Here is a 26,376-nt window from a genome sequence, read left to right on the forward strand (position 1 = left end):
TGCTGAATCTTTACAATTTGGTATCGAGACCTCTTTGAAGGGCAGCATTGAGCCGAGAATATTCAAGATGTTGGCAGGGACTGCATTCGAGGTGATTCAGGACGACGCTATGAAGGAAAGATGCTTTGCCCTCGAACTTCTGGATGTATTTGGAGTAAGTGCAGTGCTTGATTTGGGTTCTGGGCGGTGCGGAGGCGGGGGAATTAGTAGGTGTCTAGGATGCAGGATGCAAAGCCAAAGAACCAGGAGGCGCCGGAGATGCAATTCCTCCTTTCTGGCGCACGGTGGCGCACAGGCTCCTACCGCTCTGCTAGCAGTCTTTAAGGCACCTCTGCTGCCACCTGCAGTCTCAACCAAACCTCGGGGTGTGCCGCGCGAGATGTGAAGGCCCGAGTACCCAATCGGCGGTCGGACTTTCGGGCACTCTGCAGTTTCAGCCAATAGAAGCCGAGAAGAGGCGCGGAGGGGGCAAACCCTGCTTGCTAGCCTAGCCGAGGCGCGAGGCCCTCCTCCCGTCTCTCCGCCTACTCCAACCTCCGCCGCCTCAGCATCCCGAGCGAGCCTTGCGGCCGCCGGAACAGCTCCCGCGGCGGAGCAGGAGCCGGATGGTCAGAGGAGCTCGGCAGTCACAGCAGACGCGGAGTCGCCTGGCCCCCAGGTGGGGCGGGCTTCGGTGCCAGGCGGAGGCTTGGGGCCGGGGGCCGAGGGAGCAGGCCCGGGGGAGCGGCCGAAGTGTCGGGACTCCGAGCCCTAAGGGGCGGGGGTGCAGGCATGCAGCATCTGGGGGCGCCGAGAGCGAGCATCTTATCCGGGTGGGGAGCGCGGATGCGCAGGGCCGGAGCAGAAGGCGCACGCCCCATCGGGGGCCTAGGAATGCGGGGGACTGGGGCTGAGGGGCGGGGCTGCGGCCGAGGGGAGCTGGGGGGGGGGCCCTGCAGCTCCGGGAAGACAATGAGGCCGACGGGGCGGGTGGTTTGGGGGAGCCGAGCATTGGGGCGCCGAACTGAGGGCATTCGAGGACCAGTGAGTCCCGGGAACGCTTGGTCGTGGCAGGGAAGAGAAGCCCGACTTGGGTTTGTAAGGGCAGAGGTAGGCACGGCCAACCTGTGGTCAGCCTGTGGCCCCAAAAGGTGATACGTGGAGTGCCCCACAGACAAGGGGAGGCCGAGGGTGTGTTCTCTTTTAGTTACAGGTCTCATTTGTTTGGTCTGTAGACTGACTGGCACAGTGGAGAAACCACCTCGAAAAAGGAAAAGCAGGTAAGGCCAGTGCCTTCCTCTCTAGCTTCGTGTTTTTCTGTTTGCTTGGCAGCCCCTGTCCTGCATAATTACATGGTCAGTAGATGAAGTTTCTTCTTTAGGTCTTTTTTAGTGATTGTAACTGCATGGAAGATACTCCTTTTGAGAACTTCAGCACACACACACACACACACACACACACACACACACACACACACCTTGAGGTATATGATATGATGCGGGAAACATTAAGAAGCCTGGCTTTCGACTTTAGTCATAATTTCAACTTCTCAGGCATCTTGCTAACAGAGATGTTCATTGAACAGCTGCTGTGTTGTGTGCCAAGTGTTGTGTATAAATTTCCTGTGTATTATTTCCTTGAGGCACAGTTTTGCAGAAGAGGGAGCTGAACCACAGAGTGGCCAAATACTTGGCCAAGAACGCACATCTAATAATGATAGAACCCAGGCTACCTGACTGCAGAGCTTATGCTCTTAACCATTATACTGTAATGCTTCTAACAAATACACACGGGTGGAAGTAATTTTTTCCTGGATTTTTTAAAAATAAAGTCTAATAAACTTAAATAAGTAATAGGAAAATAGTAATTAAAGACTTACGTAGGCCACAGACAACTGAATTATTCCTTGAACCATGAAAAGAGTGTTCCCACAAATATGTTTTAGTGTGTTTTATGTGTTAAGTACTACAGCACAATTTTATTTAGTTATTTGCTGTAGTTGGAATCTTGAAAGGTCTTATTAATTAACTCAAACCTGAGGGCAGTTATTGGGGTGACTGCTGGAAGGTCAGAGACACAGAACAAGCCACGGCTATCCCACCTTGCTAGTTCCTCAGGTGATCCTGTTTCCTCAGGCTGGAAGCTTCTGAGTCCTCCTCCACATGAATCTCAGCTGAACTGTGCTGCCCCAAAGCCTGAATGCTAAACCATCCAAATGCTTAACCAACTTAGTTCCTGGTCCTCACACCTTATATACCTTTCTGCTTTCTGCTATCACTGCCTGGGATTAAAGGCATGCGCCACCACCGCCCAACTTCTGCTATGGCTTACTCTTCCCATTTTCTAGCCACAATTTGTGGTTCTGTATCTAGTGGCTGTCTGTTCTCTGACCCCAGATAAGTTTATTACCTGCACAATATTTTTGGGAACACAATACCACAATTTGCAGATTTCCTTTTTTTTTTTTCCTATCTTGGTATTGGAATTGAGAAAGGAAGCTATACAGTAATGAGGATCTGGCCAATGGCACTGTTGTCCATAATTAATACTTTGGAGGTTGTCTGTTATAGATATCCTCAACATTAAGTATATACAAATGCCAATGGTGGGAGTGGGCAGTAGCAAAATACCTTTGTTACTTTGTAGGCCTAAATGTCCACTGTCATAGTCACATAGAGCTACTGACCACCCACGGGCTGGCTAGCATAACTGAGGAACTGGATTTTTTGTAGGTGGGTATGTGTTTTTGTGTATGCAGGTGCATGTGTGTATATTCTTGTAAATGCACATGTATGTGTGTCCATGTGGAGCCCAAAGGTCTGCTTTTGTTGTTCCTTGTGAATCATATACCTTGTTTCTGGAGGCAGGCTCTCTCACTGGGACCTGGAGCTCACCGTTTGGCTAAGCTGGCTAGTTAGCCAACAAGTCCCTGGATCTATCTGCCTGTGTTTAACCCTGTACTGTCATTTTTTTTTCTTAATTTTTGTTTTTGTTTATTTGTTTTTGAAGACATGGTTTCTCTGTAGCCCTGGCTGTTCTAGAACTCACTCACCCTGTAGACCAGGTTGGCTTTGAATTCAGCTGCCCGTCTCTGCTGCTACACCTAGCCAGTACTGTGAATTTTTAATGTGATTTAAATTTTTTACATTTATTTATTCATTTTATATGTATATATGAGTGTGGACATTGCATATGGAGGTCAGAAAATAATTGACAGCAGTCAGTTCTCTTTGTGTTCCATGTGGGTCCCTGGGAAGAAACTCAGGTCATCTACTTGGCTTCAGGAATCTTTACCTGCTAAGCATCTTACTGGCTCTTTATTTTAAATTTACAAGTTCATAATTCACTGAAAAACATTTAAGTATGTCTCAAGAATTCTTGGGTATGTAAATCTATTCTTTCATCTGTAAATTTTAGGAAGTCTAAATATTTACCAAACCTACTAATTAAAATTTAATGTTCAAATGAGACAAGTATAAAATTGGATTTAAATTAGCACAAAAAAATCTGAATGTGAAATTTCACATTTTTTAATGATTATATGGTAGAACAATAAGATGTATTGGAGTAAATAAAATTTTGCATTTATTTAGTGTGTGTGTGCATTCACGCATATATGTGTGTATATGCACAAGTATGGAGGTCAGGGAACAGTTTGCAAGAGTCAGTTCTTTCATCTTGTAGTTCCCAAGGATTTAACTCAGGTTGTTAGGCATTATGGCAAGTGTCTTTATCCACAAGTTATGTTGCTGGACCAAATTATGTAATTTTTGCTATTGCTAAAAGTATTTTCATAGCAGGCTTAGTTACTGCTTAGCCTATTGCTTCTTTGTAGGCTATGCCATCAACTAGGCTTCCTGTGGTCTGAAGTGTGAATCTATCTATTCGCCTCCCCCATCCTACCAACAGTAGTAGTAAGTCTACTACATTTATGTGTACATACATAGATACATGCACACACATACACAAACTTTTATTTTTAACTTTTTCTAATGGTGGCAACTAGAAAATAAAAATATTACAAAGTTGTATTATTTATTTTTATGATAGTCCTAGCTTATTTCTCATTATGCACTGCCAGACTCTTACAGTAGCCTCCTGACTGGTTTCCTGGCTTCTAATCTTTAATTTATTCGCTATACTGCGCAAGTTGATTGTGTATTTCTTGTATAGAAACCTCATGTGTTTCCTCTTTGCTCTTAAACGTAATTCAGAGTTTTAGCTTAAGTGTAGCAGCTAAGGACTGCCTCTTTTTCACTTCTACCTGCCTTTCCAGCCACTGTTAGTGCTGTAGCCATAGAATTCTCTCTGATGGACCTAATACCTGGTAAGCCAAGATAAGTGAATTGTTGAATGTATTTTCTGTTTACCATTTCCAGAACTTTTCTTCTCTCCTCTTTAATTTTTATACATGATTATTCTTTCTTTCTGGATACTTTCACTCTGTTCTTTTCTTTAAAACTTACTGTATAAAGGGGCTGAAGAGATGGCTCAATGGTTAAGAGCATTGTCTGCTCTTCTAGAGGTTCTGGGTTCAGTTCCCAGCACCCACATGGTGGCTCACAACCACCTGTAATGAGATCTGGTGCCCTCTTCTGGCCTGCAGGGACACATGCAGGCAGAATACTGTGTACATAATAAATAAATCTTAATAAAATAAAATAAAAATAATAATATTATTTAAAAAAAAACTTACTGCATACATTACATCCTTGGTGGGGGCTTTCTCCATCCTCTTTTTCTTCCCTATGCTCTCCTCTTTAGCTCGCACAATATCCTATACACATACATGTGATGATTTTGGCTGACTGTGAATCCACCTCTTGTCACATGCATGTGAGCTCATAAACTGTGTGGCTAAGATAATGTACAAGATTGCTCACTCAGTAAATATTTCCCAATGCATCTCCTGTGTCTGGTACTGCACAGTTCTGTGTATTGTATGAAGATCCTTTCCCATATATGTTGTCTTCCTTGTCATGCGTGAGGTCTTGAGCTAAATTGTCAGAACCGGGATGGAGGGGGTTCCTTTCTAAGCCTTGGGGGTAGGAGGAGCAAACTAGAAAATTAGTTCAACAATCTAAGGGTTACAAAGTCCCTGGTATAGTGCTTGGCGCAGAAATTTCTAGACACAGTAAGTTCCAAGTAAAAAAGAACTACGAAAACCATGTACCATATTTGTGCATCATGTACATTCTCTGTACCTGTGGAGGCCAGAAAAGGGCTTTGGATCTGGTGGAATTTAGACAGCTATGAACTGCCATGTGGGTACTGGGAATTGAACCTGGGTCCTTGAGAAGAGACGACAGTGCACTTAACCACTGAGTCATCTCTCAAGCCCACCTGTCCTCATTTTTATTAATTCTTTCAGAATTTTGAATGATGCACTTTGATCATATTCAGCCCTTCTCACTCCTCCCAAATCCACCCTCTTTCCCGACCACCCAACTTTGTGTGTACATACCTATCTATATTTCTCCCCAAGTGCAGTTTTTGTTGCCATATACTCTTAGATATGTGGCCTTCACTGGAGGATAGTCTACCCACCAGAAGCTACTACCTTAGAACTGACTGTTGCTCTCACAGCAGCTATCAACTGCCAGTAGCTCTTTAGGCAGGAGTAGGACTTTGTGTCTATCTACCTTTTCAAAGATGGAATTTTGTCTGGCAGGTCTTGTGCATGCTGTTGTAACTGCTATGAATGCATATGTCAGCTGCCCTCCACCTAAGGCTTAAGGTCTGTGGCAAAAGGGGAAGCAGAAAGACAGTAAGAGACATAGTAATAGATGGCTACAAGGAAAGTTTTCTGGATACAGCAGGGCAGTTCTCAATTTTTTTTTAAAGTAATGTTTATTTTTATGTGTATGGGTGTTTGCCTGCACGTGTGTGTGTGTGTGCACCTGTGGGCCTAGAACCAGAGGAGGTCAGAAGAGTTTGTTGGATACCTTTGAACTAGAGTTACAGATGGTTATGAGCCACCATATGGGTTCTTGGAATGGAACCTGAGTCCTCTGAAAAAGCAGTAAGTGTTCTTACCCACTGAGTCATCTCTACAGCCTTATCCCACTCCTTTTTAAGACATTTTAGTTGAGAGGATTACAAATCAATTAAGTCAAGGAAGATTTTGAGGGGAAAAAAAGATTAAAATCAAACCTAGTTTGGCTCTGTATTTTCTGGAGTAAAGTGAAGAAATGATTAAAATTAATACTCCACATCAATGTTGTCTAACATCAAATATAAATTGCTCAAAAGAAGCACAAACTTTCTCTTTCTCTTTTTTATTTTTTATTATTTTTTTTTTTTTTTTACTATAAGACCTAAGATGGATGGATTTCTCTAGTTGGTTTATATACTAGGATATTGGCTATTCATGGGAGGAGGGAAAAGTCAATATATACCAATGTTTCCCTTTTTTTTTTAATATATGGCTTTAGGGATTAAGCCTAGGACCTTGTACATGCTAGGTCAGCACTGTATGACTGAGCTACACTCATAGCTTACCATGAAGTTTTTTCAGCAAGGGTATTCAAGGCTAGTCTCAAGCTCATTATGTAGCTGAGGTTGATTGTGAACTTTTGATACTATTTTCTTGCTTCTGATACTATTCTCTTGCTTCCAACTTCCAAATGCTGGGATTACACACATATAACCATCCTTGTTTATATTTGTGGTGGCTTGAACTCAAGGCTTCATGCATGCTAGACATATGTCTTAGGGTTTCTATTGCTGTGAAAAGACATCATGACCACAGCAGCTCTTATAAAGGAAAACATTTAATTGAGGCTGGCTTACAGCTTAGAGGTTTAGTCCATATCATCATGACAGGAAACATAGCAGCATTCAGACAGACATGGTACTGGAGAAGCTGCTGAGAGTTCTATATCTTAATCCACAGGGCAGCAGAAGGAGACTGTACCACACTGGGCATAGCTTGAGCATATGAGACCTCAAAGCCCATCTCCACACTTCTCCGAGAAGACCATACCTACTCCAAGAAGGCCACACCTCCTAATAGTTCCACTTCCTATGGGCCAGGCATTCAAATACATGAGTCTATGGGGGCCATTCCCATTCAAACCACCACAACATGTATTCTACCACCTGAACTGCGTCCCCAGGCCTCCATAATGAATTTTTAAGGATTATTCCTTAGTGTTTCTCAATCTAAGTGGAACAGTCTCCAAAGGCACCTGATGACCTGCTGTTATTAATTTTATAGTTCCATTTACTCATCTTAGTTCATCTTTCCACCTGGTACTATATACAGAATTCAGTTTACTTTGTACTGAGAGACAGATAGCTCAGTAAACTAGTGTACTAATAAATGAATGGCTAGTGAAAGGGGTTCCTGTGGGCTGGGGACTTGATGATTGAAAGTCATATGATGTTATTGCATGACCCTAGTAGATGGATCAGACCAAAAGGATATTCAAATTAGGAAAGTTGATATCTCTCTGGTTTTGGAAAATTATGAAAAGTTCAGTATATCTGTTAGTAATATAATGTTTTGGTTTTGAGATGGAGAAGTCTTTGGGTCCTATTTTGAACAAAGTCCAATTTATATCGATAGAATTCACGTCACTGAAATCTAGTCAGTTGTACAGGGTCCTGGGTTAAATCCCAGCATAATGGGTAGATGGATTGATCCCTAGCATGATAGACACATACATATATACGTACATACATACAATGATGTCATTTTAAAAATTAGAGTTGTTCGTGTGTGTGTGTGTGTGTGTGTGTGTGTGTGTGTGTGTGCGCGCGCGCGCGCGCATAGCATGGTGTGAATGTGGGGGGTCAGATGAAAACTTGAGGTGGTTGGTTCTTTCCTCCCACCACTTGTGTCTTGATCAAACTCCAGTCATCAGGCTTGGCAGCACGTCAGCCATTTCACTGGCCCAAAAGATGCCTCTGTTACTTTAACTACTCAGAATGTCCTGAGCTGCTACTTTTTTTTTTTTTTTAAGATTTATTTTTATTTCTGTGTGTGCTCACATACATGCATTCAAATGCAGATTAGCACCCATGTGGACTAGAAGAGGGCATTGGATCCCCTGGAACAGGCAGTGTAAACTAAGAACTAACTCGGATCTTTTGGAAGAGCAATAAGTGCTCTTAACTGTTGAGCCATCTCTCTAGCCTCTGGTATATGTAATTTGTTTAAACAAATTGGAGTACTACTGGAATGCTTTCTAATTCAGGGTTCTTCAGATGTAGACATAGTGATATATGGCCATGCTGGGGAAAACTCATATTAGTGGGGAAAACGCAGTGTGATAACTTTGTTTATATACAAAGGATTTGTAGTTAACTCTGCTTACTGGTGGTGAGGGTAGATTCCAGGCTTTTATAGGCCTGAAGGCCAAGAAGGCTAATTTTGGTGATAATGTGACTGTTGGAATGACAGAGATGAACCTAGACAAAAGCAATGCTTCTCAACTGTTAATGGTTTGGATCTGAAATGTTCCCAAAAGGCTCATGTGTTGAAGGCTTGGTCCCCAACGCAGCAGTGTTGAGAGGAAGAGGGACTTTGAGGAAGTGATTGGATCATAAGGACTCTGACTTCCTCAGGTTAATCCATTGGTGGGTTCATAGTCTGATACACTACTAGCAGTTGATAAAAACATATGGAGGTGTGATATAGTTGAAGGGAATGGATCTTGGGAGTCTATTTCTTGTCCCTAGCTAACACATCAACTGAAGGAGATTTTTGTTTCTTAAGAAACATTTGGCAGAATCTGGAAGCATTTGGTTGTTAGAGCTTTGGGTAGTGGGTGGGAGAATGCTGCTACACATTCTGCAGTGCCGTGGCAGCTGCCTCAGTTACCTAGCTCAAATGTCAGCAGTGTCTACATGCCTGCTGTAATCCCAGGCTTCAGAAGTTGAGGAAGGAAGACTGAAGAGTCAAGGCCAGTTTGACTGTATATAGCCAGTCCCTATATTTTGGAAAGTTAATAATGCTGAGACAAATTCTGAACTAAAATTTGAATTACAATGCTTTTAAGTAACAGAACTTAGACAAAGTATTTAATCTTTGACTTTAATTGCTTTCTCTTCCCCTTATTTTTTTATAGGATCAGGTTAGGTAGTCCAGGGCAGTCTTGAACTTGTTTCGTTTTCGAGACAGGGTCTCTCTGTGTAGCTCTCTGTCCTAGAACTCACTTTGTAGACCAGACTGTCCTTGAACTTGCAGTGATCTGCTTGCCTCTGGCTCTGGTTTTGAGCATTTGACTTTCTTGCCTCAGCCTTCAGAGTGCTGGGATTAGAGATGTACACCACTATGCCTAACTTTTATGTTGCAGAGAACCCAGGTTCAATTCCCAGCACCCACATGGTGACTCATAACCATCTATAACTCAAGCTCTAATCCCTTTTCTGGCCTCCACAGTTACAAGGCTCAAAACTAGTTTACAGACATGCATAAAAGCAACACACAAAAAATTAGAAATAACATAATTTAAAAAAAAAAAAAACAGATCTATTATAGGTGGGTTGTAGCAAGATTTGGAAAACCCTGTTACAGGTTACAGATATTACTTGAAGATATTCTCAGTAAAGAATAAATTTAAAGGTTTTGATAGTCACAGGATGCTAAGTCAGACATAGGAGTGGGCTATGAATGGCTTTCAATGGGATTAAAAATAGCCCAAGATAATTTCGCTGTGATCAGTAACAGTCTTAATTCTCTACAGATAGTTAAGTCATTTGGCCTTGTATAGTTTTAAACAAAGGTTCAGCTTTTCATTTTTTCTTTAAATTTTATTTTAGAGCTCTGGGTGTTTGGGTTAAATCTTTGTTCTGATATATCATTCGAGTAAGTTCTTACTTATTGATCCTGAGGAGAGTCAGGGGAACTGGGGCTGATCTGAAAAATGGACTGATGCTTCTAAGAGGGCCTGCTCCTTACACCTGGGTTTTCTCCTTCACCCAGATTACAGCTATTGAAATGGTACACAGTGCTCCCTGGGCCAGAAGAGGGTGTCAGATCCCCTCACAGGGCTACAAAGAAAAACCCTGTCTACAAAAAACAAAACAAAACAAAAACAACAACAACAACAACAAAGATTTTGAGAAGCCATGAGAACCAAAAGAAGGGTAGGTTAGTCTTCAGTTCTCTGTTGAAGACTTAGTACTTATTTAGATGATGGAACCTATAGAAAGGTGAGAACTGCCAGGCATGGTTGTCACAAACAGCACAGTCACAATATAGAGATCTGATGGAAAGAGTATGTCACAGAAGGGGACTTTGAGCTCCAGAGCCCTTCCTGTGTCTTTACTTCCTGTGAAATGAGTGTGAGCTCCTGTCATGATGTACTATGCTGCATCAGGCCCAGAATGAATAAATTGGCCAAGTAACCATAGACTAAAACCACCCCCCAAATCATAGGCCAGAGTAAATGTTTTCTCCTTTTGAATTCATATTTCAGGTAATTTTTGGTCACAGTGATGGAATGTTGACTAACATGAGTCTTTAGAGTTTGATATGTGTAATGGTCATAGGCAGCCTCAGGGCATAAGATCCTTTGGGTTCTGGCCCAGGGATTTTGGAGTCTGGGTTTTAGCTTTCTTTGCCTATTTCCCTCTGTGATTGTGCTGTTTGTCTAAAACTACTGGGAACTGTGGTTTCAGACCTCCTCTTTTTATAACATCTCTAAGGCTTCCCCTTCTTGGTGATGTAACCTTCATTTTTCTTATACTGTGTACCCCAGGCTGGCCTGTATCCCTAGTGTGGGGATTAGAGATGTGACAACCATGCCTGGCAGCTCTCACCTTTGTCTGGGCACAGTTTCCTGAAGGAGTTTATATTATCAGGAAACAAACATAAACCTCCCTTGGGAAAGAAAAGGAGACTTGGGGATTGATAAATATGGTAAAAAAAATTTTAAAAAATGGATGCATTAATGTCTTTTTTAGTTATTATTTTTATGTATGTAAATGGGGAGGTGTATGGATTTTCATAAACCTGTTGTGGAAATACTTCACTCTAATGCTAGGTACCTCTGTGTTCTTGTTTTGTCACACTTGTTTCATTTAAGTTCTTACACTTTCCACAAGGCCTTGAAAGCATATGTGCCTAATACATAAGTCATCTTCCTGACACTATGACAAATACCTGAGATCATAATAAGCTTATAAAGAAGAAAGATTTGTTTTGTTTTATTTCCCCATGTTCATATTTTGTATGTTTCCGTCTTATGATTGGCTGGCCCCATTGCTTTGTGGCTGGCAACACATGGTGTGGTTGAACAAAACTACTTATCTCATGGCCAGGAAGCATGAAGGCAAAGAGAAGTAGGGGTCTCACAGTCACCTTACCCAAAGGTCTTCTACCAGACCCTCCTTGACTTTTTTTTTCCATACAGGATGTCACTTTGTAGCTCTGGCTGGCCTAGAACTAACTAGTGTCTGAGGCCAGGCATGGTCAGTACATGGTCAGGCCTTTAGTGTCAGTACAAGGTAGACAGGAAGATCTCTGTGAGTTCAAAGCCATCTTGGTCTATGTAGTGAGTTCCAGGCCAGCCAGATATACACAAGGAAAGAAGACCTTATCTTTAAAAACAAAACAATACTTTGTTACCAACTAGTTAGAGAATTCTTACATTTTTAATTAAAAAGAATATGTGCTGGCCTGGCACTGGTGGCACACGCCTTTCATCCCAGTTATCTGGGAGGCAGAGGCAGGCGGATCTTATAGTTTGAGGCGAGCCTGGTCTGCAGAGCAAGTTCCAGGGCACCCAGGGCTACACAGAGAAACCCTGTCTCAAAACTGCATACACACACACACACCAAGAACAGAAAAGGAAAGAATGTCTTCTAGACTTAGTGTACCATGCCTTTAACCCCAGCCCTCAAGGAGCAGAGATAGGTGGATCTCTGAGTTTGAGGTCAGCCTGGTCTTCAGATCAGGTTCCAGGTCAACCAGGCTACACAGAAAAACCCTGTCTAGAAAAACAAAAAGAAAAAGAAAAAGGTTTATATGATGAAAAAGGATGAAATGAAAATTATTTAAAAGAGAAACACACAATGTTTTAGAAAAGATTATTTACTGAATCTATCTAGCTACATGTGTGGCAGAAGAAATCCTGGGGTAGCATGTCCCAGAATGACTCCTTAGGAATTTCTAGGGACTGGAGAGATGGCTCAGAGGCTAAGAGCACTGGCTATTCTTCCAGAGGTCCCGAGTTCAATCCCCAGCAACCACATGGTGGCTCACAACCATCTGTAATGAGATGTGGTGCCCTTTTCTGGTGTGCCAGCACACATGCAGGCAGAACATAGTATACATAATCAATCAATCAATCAATCAATCAATCTTTGAGAAGAAAAAAAGAATTTCTAGAGGACTAGTAAGATGGCTTATTAGGTCAGTGTCTTGATGCCAAGCCTGATGATCTGAGTTGGATCCCTCGAACCCATTTAAAGGTAGAAGAACCAACTCTCCTATAAATTATCCTCTGACCTCCACACATGTGCATACATATGAGTAAGTGTACACACACATAAAATAAATCTAGAAACAATGAAAAAATTGTCCCTGTGTTTTCTGTCTCATTTTTTTCTGTGTGTGAAGGGTGTATATTTATATGCATATGTATGATATGTGTACATGTATGTATCTGTTTTTGTGTGAGTACAAGTTTGTAAGTTCCATATTATGCATTTGTATATAAGAGAACAGTCTTAGGTGTTGATCATTGCCTTCCATCTTGTTTGAAACAGGGTCTCTGTTGTGGATTGCTTCATTGCCAATCTCCTCCGCCTCCCATCTCACCATAGGAGCACTGGAATCACCTAGGCCACTGTAGCTGGGAAGTTTCTCTCCAGCTCCCGCCAAGCCCCCTCAGTCAGCCCACTTATAAAATAAACACACAGATGCTTACATTATTTAAACTGTTTGGCCTAATGGCTCAGGCTTCTTGCTATGTAGTTCCTATATCTCAAATTAACCCATACCTATTAGTCTATAAATTACTGGTACCTTACATCTCGCTTTTCATGGCAGCATCTGGCAGCGTCCCTCTGCCTCAGCCTTTCACTTCCCAGAATTCTCCTCTCTCCTTGTCCTGCCTATACTTCCTGCCTGGCTCCTAGCCAATCAACACTTTATTTATCAATCAATCAATCATCCACTGAAGGCCACTATGCCCAGATCGATATGTGATTAGGGATTAGAACTTGTAACCACTGTGCCGTCTCCCCAGCCCTCTTCCTCCTCCTTTCTTGGGACGGACAGGGTTTTGCTTTGTGGCCTGGGCTAGCCTCAAACTTGCCATCCTCTTTCCTCAGCCTCTGAATGCTAGGGTTTTTGGTGTGTGCCTTCGCACCCTGTCTACAATTTTTTTCAAATATAGCTTATGCAAATGTTTACCAATAATTGGTAGGTATTTAGTGTTTTCTAAGAAATTTACCCAATCAAGTATTTTTTCAACATACTATTTTATATGAATGCCCTTATGACAAAATACAAATAAAATTTAGTAGAGAGAGGTTCTCGTTCATTCATGGAACTTATGTCCTTCCTGATCCTTCTCAGTGATCTGATGATAAAATCACATTGGCATATGGTAGTCCACAGAAATTTTACTCTGGAAAAGAATTCCTTTTGAATCAGTATGTTGGAAACGCCTGAACAGACATCCCTGCAGATATTTCTTGTCTAGTTTGCAGAAAGGACTGGCGGCTTATAGAAGGGTAGTCTTTGTAGAACATTAGAAGAGTATATATTCCTGTGTGCTGGTGAAATTGCCAGGAAACCTGACTTAGAAACAGGCTGCAGGTGTCTCAGCTTTTTCTTCACTCTGAAGGGTTTTTTACTTTAGTGACAACAGAGTGAATTGAATGAATGAAAATTCTTTCATTTTATAATTTTACTAAAAGAAGCACTCCTGATGTAATAGTTGGGGTTCTCCAGAGTAACATAACTTATAGAATGAATCTCTATATACATAGAAAGGGAATTTATTAGAATGACTTATAGGCTGTGGTCTAGCTAATTCAACAATATCTGGCTGTGAACAGAAAGTCCAAGAATCTAGAAGTTGCTCAGTCCACGAGGCTGGATGTCTCAGCTGGTCTTCAGTAGACGCCAGTGTACGAATGGACTTGCTAGCAAGGTAAGAGGAAATGGGCTAGAGCAAAAGCTCTGGCTTCTAGCAGATGTGGCCCAGATTAAAGGAGTGTCTTCCCACCTCAAGGTCCAGGATTAAAGGCATGTCTTTTTGCAGCTCAAAAGATCTAGATTAAAAGTTAATCTTCCTATTTGAAATTAAGCAAAAATCCCTCACAGGTGTGCCCTCCATTTTGGGATTTCTGTTAATTCTAAATGTAGTCAAGTTGACACCAGAATAGCCATAACACCTAACTTTCATTGAAAAATAAATGAGAGAGCCTGTTCTTTAGTATCTGCTAGGTAAAGGCGATAGGCTTATTATTTTTGTTTTGTTTGTTTTGGGGACAGGGTCTCATGTAGCCCTCCCTGGCTTAGAATTCACTTTGTAGACCAGACTGGCCTCAAACTCATAGAGATCCACCTGCTTCTTCCTCTCAATGCTAGGATTAAAAGTGTGTGCCATCTCTCCTGGCTGCTCTTTGCTTTTGATAGGAAAAGCCTACTTAACAACAACCAATAAACATTACTAACTAAAAGTCACCTTTGTTATCTTCTGATATATACCTATCCCATTGATAGGACAGGTTATGTCTTTTATCCCAGATCTTCTATTTGGACTGTGACCACAGCACTTCTTTCATGTCCATGTGCTGTCTTTTAACCAGAGCTATCCTTTGTAACTGCCACCACCAATAGAATGTGACTATAGTAACACTTAGTGAATTTTGGGATTGGACCATTCCTTTTGGAACCTAGCTATGCTGTGAGAGGACAAATAGTTATGAGTGACTGTGTAAGAGAAACTGAAGTCCCTAGTTCTAACCCCAGCTGAGTTCCCAGCAGACATCCAACATCAGCTTGCCAGCCATGTGCTGAGCTAGCTGTCTATCACAAATGCAGAGCCTAATCCTCCAGATCCCTTCCAAAGCCCTGTATCCACAAAGAGCAGAGATGTGCTCTTGCCAAGTCTGCCCAGAATATAGATTCATGAACCCAGAAAAGCATTAGTTTAAGCAGTAGGTGATTGGCTTGATGTTTTGTTTTGCCAACATTTACAGTAGAGATCATACCATGAATTGGCCTGCTTCAGTCATAAAGAAAATTATTTCTACCTTTGGAAATGCTGTTAATTTCCCCATAGAGGAATGATGGATTATGTGTCCTTTGCCTTTACTGATACTTGGATAAGAATGACCCTCATCGTCTCATATATTTGAATTCTTGGTCCCCACTAGGTGGAACTGTTGGGGAAAGATTAGGAAGTATGGTCTTGGAGGAAGTGTGTCACTGGGGCTGGGTTTTGAGGTTTTAAAAGCCCATACTGTTCCTAGTTAGCTTTCTCTCTCTGCCTTGTGCTTGTGAATCAGATGTAAGCTTTCAAGCTACTGCTTCAGCACTCTGCCTGCCTGCCTGCTGCCAGGCTTCTTTCTATGATTGTCATGGACTCCCAGTAAACTGTTCTTTTTGTATGTTACTTTCCATGATGTGCTTATCAAAGCAATAGAAAAGTAACTGAGTCAGAATTAGTATACTTTTCCCCCCTTGCTGTGTAGCCTCTATGTAGCCCAGGCTGGCCTTGAACAGATGATGCTCCACTCAGCTTCTTTCATTGCTGGGGTTACAGGCATGTACTACCACTCTTTGCTGCATCTTTTATTTTACTTTATGTATATGCATATGAGTATATGAATGTTTTGTCTGCATGTATCTCTGAACACTATGTGTGTCGCTAGTATCCACAAAAGCCAAAGGAGGGTATCAGATTCCCTGAGATTGGAGTTACAGGCAGTTAGGAGGTACCATGTGGATGCTGAGAATTGAATCCTCTGAAAGAATGACTGCTCTCTCTCCAACACCCCAGTCCCCCACCTCAATCTTGAAAAAGCAGTGACTTTGGGATGAGCCTAGCCAGTTGTATCACCTTGTGGGGAGAAAACACATCAACTTTGCAGATCATTTTTTTCATCTATAAAAATGATATGTAAGTTTGTTTGGTTGTTTTTTGTTTGTTTGTTTGTTTATTTTGGTTTTTTGAGGCAGGGTTTCCCTGTATAGCTTTGCGCATTTTTCCTGGAACTCACTCTGTAGACCAAGCTGGCCTTGAACTCACAGAGATCCACCTGCCTCTGCCTCCCAAGTGCTGGGATTACAGGCGTGCGCCACCACCGCCCGGCCTGATTTTTTTTTTATCATATGTATGTGAGTGTTTTGCCTGTGTGTATGTATGTGCACATGTGTGTCTGGTGCCTGTTTGGAAGAAGGTATTGGGTCAGCTAGAACTAGAATTATAGATGGTGGTGAGCTGCCATATGGGTGCTGGGAATAGAATACCCAGATGCTCTGCAAGCCAACAGGTGCTCTTAAGTGTTGAGCCATCACTCCAGTCCTGTCAGTGGTATAGAGATAGAAATTTGTTAGGAGATTTCAGTGATGTGTGCTGATGTCCATCCAGTCATCACTGCTGCTAAGTTGTGACCCAAAATGGGTAATGAGTAGCACTCCCTAGAATTTAAGGACAGAAGGTCAGAGAAGACTGAAAGGGCTAATAAATGAAATGTGTTGCAGTTCTTTTCAAGACTTTAAACATTTACTGAAGAAGTGAAGACCATACTGATCATTTGGGGAAAAGAAATGCATTAGAAGAAAGGTAATTGAGAAATTTTGAAAGCAGGTTGGGGTAAGGGCTGATGATAGTTTTAGGACTTGTTAGTAGTACCAGAATAAACTGAAAGATTAGAAGCAGTGTCTCAGATATATTACTTGCTTGCACTATGTTTAGTTTTGTCCAGCCCTTTTGGTTTATTGGGATGTATTTTTACATCTAATTTATATATGTATATATATATATATATCTTAAATTCCTTGTGTGTTTTATTCTCAGTTCAGTGTTTAGATTGAGTGTTGAAAAGAACAGTATTAAACTAGAGGCTGAAGGGTTTCAGAAACAAAGAGCTTATTGAGCCAATACAACATCTGTAGGAAAACAAAATAAAACGTGGCCCTTGGCCAAATTCTACAAGTACCCACAGCAATGCCAAACCCAGAGGGAAAACCTAAATTGTTTATAGTAAACTTTAAGAGGGATTACATGAACTGGTAGGGAAAATTGTTAGGAGAGTGTCCCTAAGGACTTGTTATAGGAAAAGGTTATATGTAAACAGCCCACAGCATTCTGGGCATTGTTCAAGTCATAAATATGGGGTGGGCTTTTGGTTTGACACACAGCTGTTAGCTAGTAAACTTCTCTATTTTCTTCTCTCCAACTCTGGACCTTGTTAAATTTTAGGTCATCTTGGAATTTCCCTTTTATCAGCAGGCACTGAAATAAAGTGGGAGGAGAGGGCAAGAGATGATATCTTAATTCTGAGGTTGTGGTGTTTGATTGCAGACAGGTTTATTTTTCACCTCACTGGAACTTGTTGGAAGACAGGTAGATTATTCCACTTACAGAGAAACATGGTTTCCCTAAGACCCAAGAAAACAGCTCAAGGTAATGGCTGGGAAGTAGTCAAGACAAACACAGTTTGGTGTATAGTTTTATCCTTACTTGTTGAGTATACTGTATCTGAAATGCTTGGGACTTGCATCCTTCAGATTTGGAGGTCAGCACAGATTTTGGAACATGTACCTATACATTAGGAGCAATTTCACAGTTAGAACCCAAGTCTACAAGCAGAATTTGTTTGCATTATATACAGTGTGTTCTGCTGTATGTACAGTGCATGCATTCTAGAACAGTCCTAGCAAGCAGTATTTTAATTGCAACACATCACACTAGTCAACTGTGGAACTTAGGTGTCATATTTGTGCTTAAACAATTTTTGAATTTTTGAGGATTTTGGATTTTCAAATTAGGAATGCTTGGGAAATGTAGCACTAGGAAAAAAACTCAAAACAAGGTCTAATGAGTTAAGATGCAGCTCTTAATATCTGGATGTTACCAACTAAAAAGAGATGGAAGAAGCATGGGATGGAAAGGAACATGCCTCTTGGTGGCAAGAGTACTGTGAGAACACAAGAATGATGTGAATGAAGAGTGTGAGAGTAGCACAGTGTTGAAGGGGGGCACTGATAAGAGCTGGTACTTAGGGTCATGCATAGTCTCTGCTTCATGACCTATCTATCACCTTATTATTGTTATATTTGCAGTGCTAAGGACCCAACCTAGGGCTTCAAGTATACTTGGCATGTGCTCTACCACAAAATTTCATCCCTGGCCCTGACATAAGATTTGTTTACTTTGACGCAGCGTCTCTTTGGCACAGGATGGCCAGGAACTTGTTATATAGCTGAAGGTGACCTTGAATTCCAGATCCTCCTGTCTCCACCCTTCAAATACTGTGTGTGCCAATACAGCCAGTCCTAATTTTTTTAAGCGGATAAAAACTTGAGGTTTTCTTAATTTGGAATAAAATTTTATTTGTAGTAAAAGTTCAGCAATTTATATTACAATCCAACTCATACTCCTGATATTTCTTCTGCTGCTGTTTATTTTTTTAAGAAGAGAGTTTTTGCATCTATAATCCACCCCCCAACTATTTATTCTAGGTTTTGCTTTCTTCCTCTACCACAATGTAAGCTCTATGAAGGCAGAAATATTTTCCTGTTCACAAAGCACAAAACATATGCAGAACAAAGTAAATGTTCAGTAGATGATTTGTTGAGTGAATATTTTAAATTATTTTAAAATAAAGTCTAAGCCAAGCATAGTATGAGCCTAGTCCCAGCGCTTCAGAAGCTGAGGTAGGATTACTGCCAAGTTTTAAGCCAGCCAGGGCTGCATTAATTTTCAGTTTGGAATATAAACAAAAATTAGGGGCTGGAGAGATGACCTCTTCCAGAGGTCCTGAGTTCAATTCCCAGCAACCACATGGTGGCTCACAACCATCTGTAATGAGATCTGGAGCCCTCTTCTGGCCTGCAGGGATATGTGCAGACAGAATACTGTATACATAACAATAAATAAATAAATTAAAAAAAAAAAAAAAAAGAATGGGGAACAAGCCAGGCAGTGGTGGCACATGCCTTTAATCCCAGCACTTGGGAGGCAGAGGCAAATGAATCTCTGTGAGTTCAAGGTTAGCCTGGTCTATAAAATGAGTTCCAGGACAGCCAGGACTGTTATACAGAGAAACTGTCTCAAGGAAAAAAAAAAAAAAAAAAAGAATGGGGAACAATACTACAATGCAGGGAGTTAGGTTTCTGTGTAACCCGGATGTACTTAATAGACTGTGGTACTTTGACCTCTCTGAGATCTGTAGCATATGACATTTAAAATATTTAAGTTTTTGGGCTGGAGAGATGGCTCAGAGGTTGGGAGCACCGACTGCTCTTCCAGAGGTCCTGAGTTCAATTCCCAGCAACCACATGGTGGCTCACGACCATCTGTAATGAGATCTGGTGCCCTCTTCTGTATACATAGTAAATAAATAAATCTTAAAAAAAAAAAAAAAAATCTTTAAAAAAAAGTTTCTACAGTGAACCCATAACAATTCCTAACAGCAACATTTGAAGTCTCCAAAAGGATGATGGGGCCCCACAAAGAAGATTCCACTTGGATCGTGGTAATGCCATTAAGCTGACAAACATCAACCAAAGATCAGTTGTGGACTGCAAACTGCTCAGAACAATTTGAAGTCTGCTAGCTGAGATGGTCCAGTCTCACAGATTACTCCAGCCAGGACTTCAGATAAGCCTGGAACTTTCCCATTATACCAGAACTGGACAACATGTAGTTCTCCTAGGTCTTAACCATTATCTTAATATTCTCAGGGTCCCCCAGACAACAGGAAGTAATTTTAAGAACATGATGCCCACATCCCCAAGTAGGGTGGGTGGTTTTTGGTTGTTTGGTGGATTATGGATGCTTATCATCATTTAGGGGGGTTGGTTGCAAGTTGTTATTGGTCATAGTCAGGGAGAAAACTAAGCAAAGGAGATTCGATTCAAGGACCTCATTCTGAAAAAAAGTGGGGGGGATATATGAATAATAGGATAAAAGGGTAGATTATTGAATCTTTTAAACTAAAAAAGCAATGACTAGTTTAAAATACTTTACATTGGTATGGATTTTTACATGTTGATAAAAATTTAAGATTATTTTTGTTATATTGTATATTGCTGTGGGATGTCTTTCTGTATGCTGTGACTATGTGTTGCTCTGATTGGTTGATAATTAAAATGCTGATTGGCCAGTAGCCAGGCAGGAAGTGTAGGAGGGGTGAGCAGACTAGGAGAGTGGTGGGAAGAAGGGCAGAGTCAGGAGACGCCAGCTCTGCCAGGAGAAGCCAGCACTGCCAGGAGAAACAAGATGTGAAAGTATTGGTAAGCCATGGCTATGTAGCAACTTAAGAGATTAATAGAAATAGGTTAAGTTATAAGAGCTAGCTAGCAAGAAGCCTGAGCCATTAGGCCATATAGTTTGTAAGTAATATAAGCCTCTGTGTGTTTACTTGTCCAAGCTGCTGCGGGACAGGTGAGAAACAGGAAAACTTCTGACTACAGTATATATGTTTCTACTCTTGTTTAAGGTATTGTACATATGCAGCTCGTTTAACAATGTAATGTAAATTTCTAGTCCCTGAAAGTTATTATTACAAACTATTAAGGATAATTAAAAATTACAGGTTAATGGTCATCTAACCATCTGGCCATGCAAGGTACATTTTCAAGGTCAAACAGATGCATTTTAGATAGACAAAAGTTCTTCAAACACTTCAGAGATCTACAGAATATGGCACTGAAGATGCTTTAATAACATAAAGCTTTTCGTGACAGTGAGACATGCCTGCTCCTGGCAGCATTAATTTACTTCAAAAAAGGATGATGGGCATCGAAGAACCTCTGTATGGAGGTGATTTCATTGAGGCAAAGTTAACTTTTTCACTGGGCAAGAAACTGCCCTTGCCTCAACTATTGACAGAATGTTATCCAAACTGTACAAGCATGACACGAAAGAAAGGGACTGTCCAAGTTTGCCAAGACAAGGTAAGATAGTCTTTCAAAATTCCTGCTTCAGGGGAAAGTCTGTCAGATATTTTTTTTCCAGTTTTTTTAATTAAGAAAATTTTTATTCATTTTACATACCAATCACAGATCCCCCTCTTCCCTCCTCCTACCTGTCAAATACTCTAAGCCTGTAGATGGATACCCCAACGTTTCAGAGGAAGGATCCTTGGGTGACTGCCCAAGCAGCCAAATGTCTGTCATTTCTATAGTTTTGGAAGTTGTTTATGTTGCACTTCCTAATATTACTCAGGTATTATTATATCCTTCAAGAGTTTCTGATGGGCTAGGCGGTGGTGGCGTTGTTGACCAGAAGCCCCTGAAAAAAACAAGCCTTCTCAAAATTGCATTAATAGAACGGATGTGTGATTGCTTTTAGTTTTTAGAGACAAGGTCTTATGTAGTCTAAACTGGCTTTGAACTTTCTGTGTATAGATAAGTTTGAACTTCTGATCCTCCTGCCTTGTACAACCACATCTGGTTTATGCTATGCAGGTGATCAAACCCAGGACATTGTGCATGCTTCCATCTGAAGTACAGTTCTAGCCTTCGTAGAAAGAATATACAGTGGGCTAAAGCTAGACTTGAACAAGACAGAGCTTACACTTTCCATATGACCCCACAAATGTCAGTGTATTTCCCTTGAAAATGTAAAATAATTGACCATATGCCTGAGTACACATTCCACAGCCTTGGGATGTTAATCATGGTTACATTCAAAGAGTAGAAGTCTTCTTGTGTAGCTAGGCTAGCCTGAAACTCTTACTCTAGCCTCAACATTGTGTGCACTGAGACCATACGCATGTGTCACTGTGCCTCACTTTCCATCAGCAGAACTTATTTATATTTCTGCTTCTTTTATAGTGAACTATAGCACCAAGCATCTCAGAAAAAAAATGAGTGTATATATTTATTCAAAATTCTTATCTAAAATGTATACTTTATTCACCTATTTGTTGGTAGTGTGGTGGCATTATTCTTTTTTTGTTCCACCCAGAGAGCTGTGTTGTATTTAGTCTTAATTAAATTCCTTCAGGTTCTTGAAAGGGACAGTGTCTCCAAACCTCTTTTTGAGATATGGTCTCATTATGCATCCCTGGCTGGCCTGGGACTTGCTGTGTAAACCATGCTGGTCTCACAGAGATCTGTCTGCCTCTGCCTCCTGAGTGCTGGGATTAAAGGTATGTACCACTATGCCAGGCTTAGAACTCTTATTCTTGATGGCCATACTTAGAGGAGTACTACTCTGGTTTCTATAGAATGTCTCTCCACTGAGAGTTGTCTGGTATTTTTCCTATTTAACCCACATGATGAGATTTCCATCTGTCATGTGGAGGGTACATGCTCCCCACTTGACTGGTTAGGTTATGTTAACCTTGACACCATGTTCCCTCCCTTTCCCCTGTTTTTGAGGCATTTGAGATGTGTTCTTGCTCTATAGCCCAGGCTAGCCTCAAACTCATAATCCTCCTGTTCATGCCTCCCAATTTCTGAGGTCATAGGTGTGTACCACCATACCTGACAGTGTAATAACTATTTTAATGTCAGTACTGGGTTGTTACCTTTCTCTCATCTTTTTTTTTCTTAGTATACCTTGTATAGTTTTTGTTTGAGATGGCTATAGAGGTAAGTTTTGGTTAGTTTCTGTTGCCATGATAAGACATCATGACCAAGGCAAGTTATAAAAGAAAGTATTTTATTTGGGGCTCATGATTCAAGAGTTAGAGTCCATAACCATCATGAGAGGGAGCATGGAAGTATGCAGGCATGGTGCTGGACCAGTAGCTAAGAACTTATATACTTATGTACAAGAAGGAAACAGAGCTAACTGGAAATGGAATGGGCTTTTGAGACCTCGAAACCTGCCCTCGGTGACATACCTCATTCAACAATGCCACACCTCCCAATCCTTCCCAAACAGCTCCATCAGTTGGGGACCAAGCATTCAAATATATGAGCCTATGGGGTCTATTCTTCTTCAAATCACCACATTCCACTCCTTTGCCCCCTAGGCTTGTAGTCATATCATTATGCAAAACGCATTTAATCCTATTTAAAAAGTCTCCATCATATTTTACAGTCTCAACACTGTTTCAAAGTCTAAGCCTCAAGGCAATCTCTTAATTGTAACCCCCTGTAAAATAAAAATAAAAAAATAGTGTATTTTTACCATACAGTGGTATGAATATATATTACCATTCCAAAAGGGAGGAATTGAGGTATAGTTTGGAAATAGTGACCCAAAGGAAGAGTAAAATGCAGCAGGGCAAACTCCAAATTCTGTAGCTCCATGTCTGATGTCAAAGGACTTAGATGCATCTGTTCTTCCACCTTCCTGCCTAAAATAACTTGTCTTTCTCTTAGTTTGGTTCCACTCCCTGCCTGTAGCTCTCCTTGGCAGATATCCCATGGCTCTTGCACCTTTAACATCCTGGGGTCTCCAATGAAATTCAGGCTTCACTTTCACAGCGTCACTAAATGGCTTCTCAGGACCTCCATGCAGGACTCTCTTGACACACTCCTGGCCTCAGAGGCTCTCTTTAACCATGAAGAAAGATTCCACAACCCCTTTTCTCCTGTACCCTTCATGACTCTGAAGCCAGAACCTTGTGGCCAAAGCTGTCAAGTTGTGTGCCTGCTTAGGATGGAGCCTAGTATCCTCCTTGAATATTTACATAAACTTTTCTTTGTAGTTGCCTTTTAGGCAGAGAAAATAATTTGGGACTTTTCCTTTGACAGTTGCAGGAATATCTGGGTAGGATCTTGCCCCTAGGGCACCACTCCTTTTATTCCATTTTCCATTAAGCCTCTCCTGTCTTTCCACACAAACCTTGGCTCCAACAATAAATTTCCTGATGCTTTTTTTTTTGGCTCAGGCTATATATTTCATAGTTCTTTTTGCTCTGCTTTCTTTTTCTCATTGTAGACCTACGTAAGAGTGATTACTAATAACCACATGACAGAGTCACTATTAGGTTGTATTGAAATTTCCTGTGCCAACAAAATTAGTCTACAAGTTTTCAATTTACTCTCAGGTAGATTCTTAGGACAAAGGCAAAAACGGCCACATTCTTTGCCAGAACATCACAAAAATGGTCTCTAGCCCAGTTGCTAATAATACTGCTCCCATTAGAAACATCTTAAGCTGTGCCTCCATAACCCACATTGCTTTCAGCATTACTGTCTTCCAAGTTTCTACTAGGATGGGCCATTGAGCCTGGCTTACAGGGTTCAACTCCTTTTCTAGTCCAAAATTGACATTCCTTAGTACACAAACAAATAACAACAAAAACCACTATCATCAGACCTGTTACAGCAATAGTCCACTCCCCGGTACCAATTTCTGTCTTGCTTACTTTTCTGTTGCTATGATAAGACACTATGACCAAGGCAACTCATTTAAAAAAAAAAGAGAGAGAGATTTAATTTGTGGCTGATGGTTCCAGAGGGTTAGAGACCATGACCATTATGGATGGGGAGGATGGCAGCAGGCTGTCAGGTATGGTGCAGTAGCTGAGAGCTCACATCCTTATCTGAGTGCAGGAGGCAGAGCTAACTGGGAAAGAAACCTTTTAGGTTTTTGAAACCTCCAAGCCAGTGACATACCTCCTCCAACAAGATCACACTTTGTAGTTGGAAGTTTTCTCCAGGTCCCACCACGCACCCACAGTCCTGAGGCTTGCCTATAAAATAACCACTCAGAAGCTTATATTAATTATAACTGCATGGCCATGGCTCAAGCTTTTTGCTAGCTAGTTCTTATATCTTAAATTAGCCTATAACTATTAATCTATGTATCGCCACATGTTCTGTGGCTTTACCTGCATCCCATTACATGTTGTTTCTTGGGGGCTCACTGACCTCTCTCCTTCCTGTCTCTCTCTTTGGATTTCCTGCCTGCCTCTAAGCTGCTTTGCCATAGGCCAAACGGCCTTATTTATCAAGCAGTCAGAGCATTCAGCCATATGACCCCATGGGCGACATTCTCATTCAACTGCCAGAAAGCACTCCAGGGTCCATTCCTTGCTCTCCCCATCTTACACATTTCTTTACATTGTCTACCCGGGATACAGGTAAATTACTTAGAAACATTTTGATCCTTTCTGGGTCATATTTTTAAGCTTTATTAAATGGGACTGGAATAGTATGAAGGGTTGTCATTACTAGGACGTATTATTCTTTGCTACTGTAGCATGACACTGTGGAATCCTTAAGGATTAGAAGGCTTTCCCCCACCTGGCTGGTGGAAAGAGGAATTGTGTGGCTCCAGCCTCTGTTTCCTCTGATCCTGTCAGATATTCTTTTCCCTTGGCACTTTTCTTTCTTTCTTGGGCAGTGTGTTGACAGGAACTTACACAGATGGGGCTCCAATGTTTTCTCACTGTGTAGACAGACCTGTGGGAATCTTGTTCTCTGGCTACCTTCGGGGCCCTCATGCTCAGTCTCAGCTTTTCATCCAGGACATCTTGGGACTTTTCTTGGGAGTCATTTTCTTTGCCTGCACCAGGTGTGCTGGTGGAACAGTGAGCTGGGCAGTTTTTTATCTTGACTTTAAAATGAACTGCTGTTGCCTGGTTGTTATTCAGGAATTTTTTTTTCCCAGAGCTGAGGACCAAACCTGTGGCCTTGTGCTTGCTAGGCAAGAGCTCTACCACTGAGCTAAATCCCCAACCTGCCTGGTTGTTACTGTTGCAGCGTTTGGAAATTGTAGTTTAGCTATCTCATTCATTTTTGGTTTGGCCAAATGTGAAAGTGTTTGAGGTATTTTCTTTTTTCCTTGCTTCTTTTCCTTTTACTGTTTGGGGTGTCCTATAGACTGTCCTGAACTTACTGTGTAACCAAGGCCTGAGCTCATTATGCAGCTGAAGATGACCTGAAATTCCTGATCCTTCTGCTTCTACTTTCCAACTAAGATTATGGGCATGTGCTCCTGCCTTGCCTTGAGATAGCTCGAAAGATCTGTGTGAGAGAGTGTGTGTGTGTGTGTGTGTGTGTGTGTGTGTGTGTGTGTGTGTGTATGTTTCTCTAATCATGTAGCCAAAGCTAGCCTTTAACTTCTGATTCTCTCTCCTCTACCTTTCAGTGTACTTGTATGACAAAAGCATCCCTAGGCTAGTTTTGAACTGTAACTGAGGATGACTTTGAATTTCTGATCCTCCTGCCTCTACCTCCAAAGTGCTGGGATTAAAGGCATGTGCTACCGCACTTGACCTGCCTTTTTCTTTTAATGGCTAGGCACATTGCCTAGTTAAGCTATGTACTGTTTTCATTTTGGAAAATTA

General features: G+C 41.4%; 1 protein-coding gene across 2 annotated transcripts in view; it reads left to right on the forward strand.

Moving 5' to 3' along the window:
- The first annotated feature begins 496 nt into the window (after positions 1-496).
- Positions 497-26,376, forward strand: part of Scai (suppressor of cancer cell invasion) — a 103,822-nt gene continuing 77,942 nt past the window's right edge. The window contains exons 1-2 of one of the 2 annotated variants that reach the window (XM_036186288.1): positions 497-658; positions 1,215-1,259. In XM_036186288.1, coding sequence (XP_036042181.1) covers positions 606-658; positions 1,215-1,259 — 98 coding nt within the window. In that variant the 5' untranslated portion in view covers positions 497-605. Of the gene's footprint in view, positions 659-1,058; positions 1,090-1,214; positions 1,260-26,376 lie in introns of those variants that run through there. The other variant, XM_036186289.1, reaches the window with a different exon arrangement.

Source organism: Onychomys torridus, chromosome 4 (genome assembly GCF_903995425.1).
Source record: "Onychomys torridus chromosome 4, mOncTor1.1, whole genome shotgun sequence".
Classification (NCBI taxonomy): domain Eukaryota; kingdom Metazoa; phylum Chordata; class Mammalia; order Rodentia; family Cricetidae; genus Onychomys; species Onychomys torridus.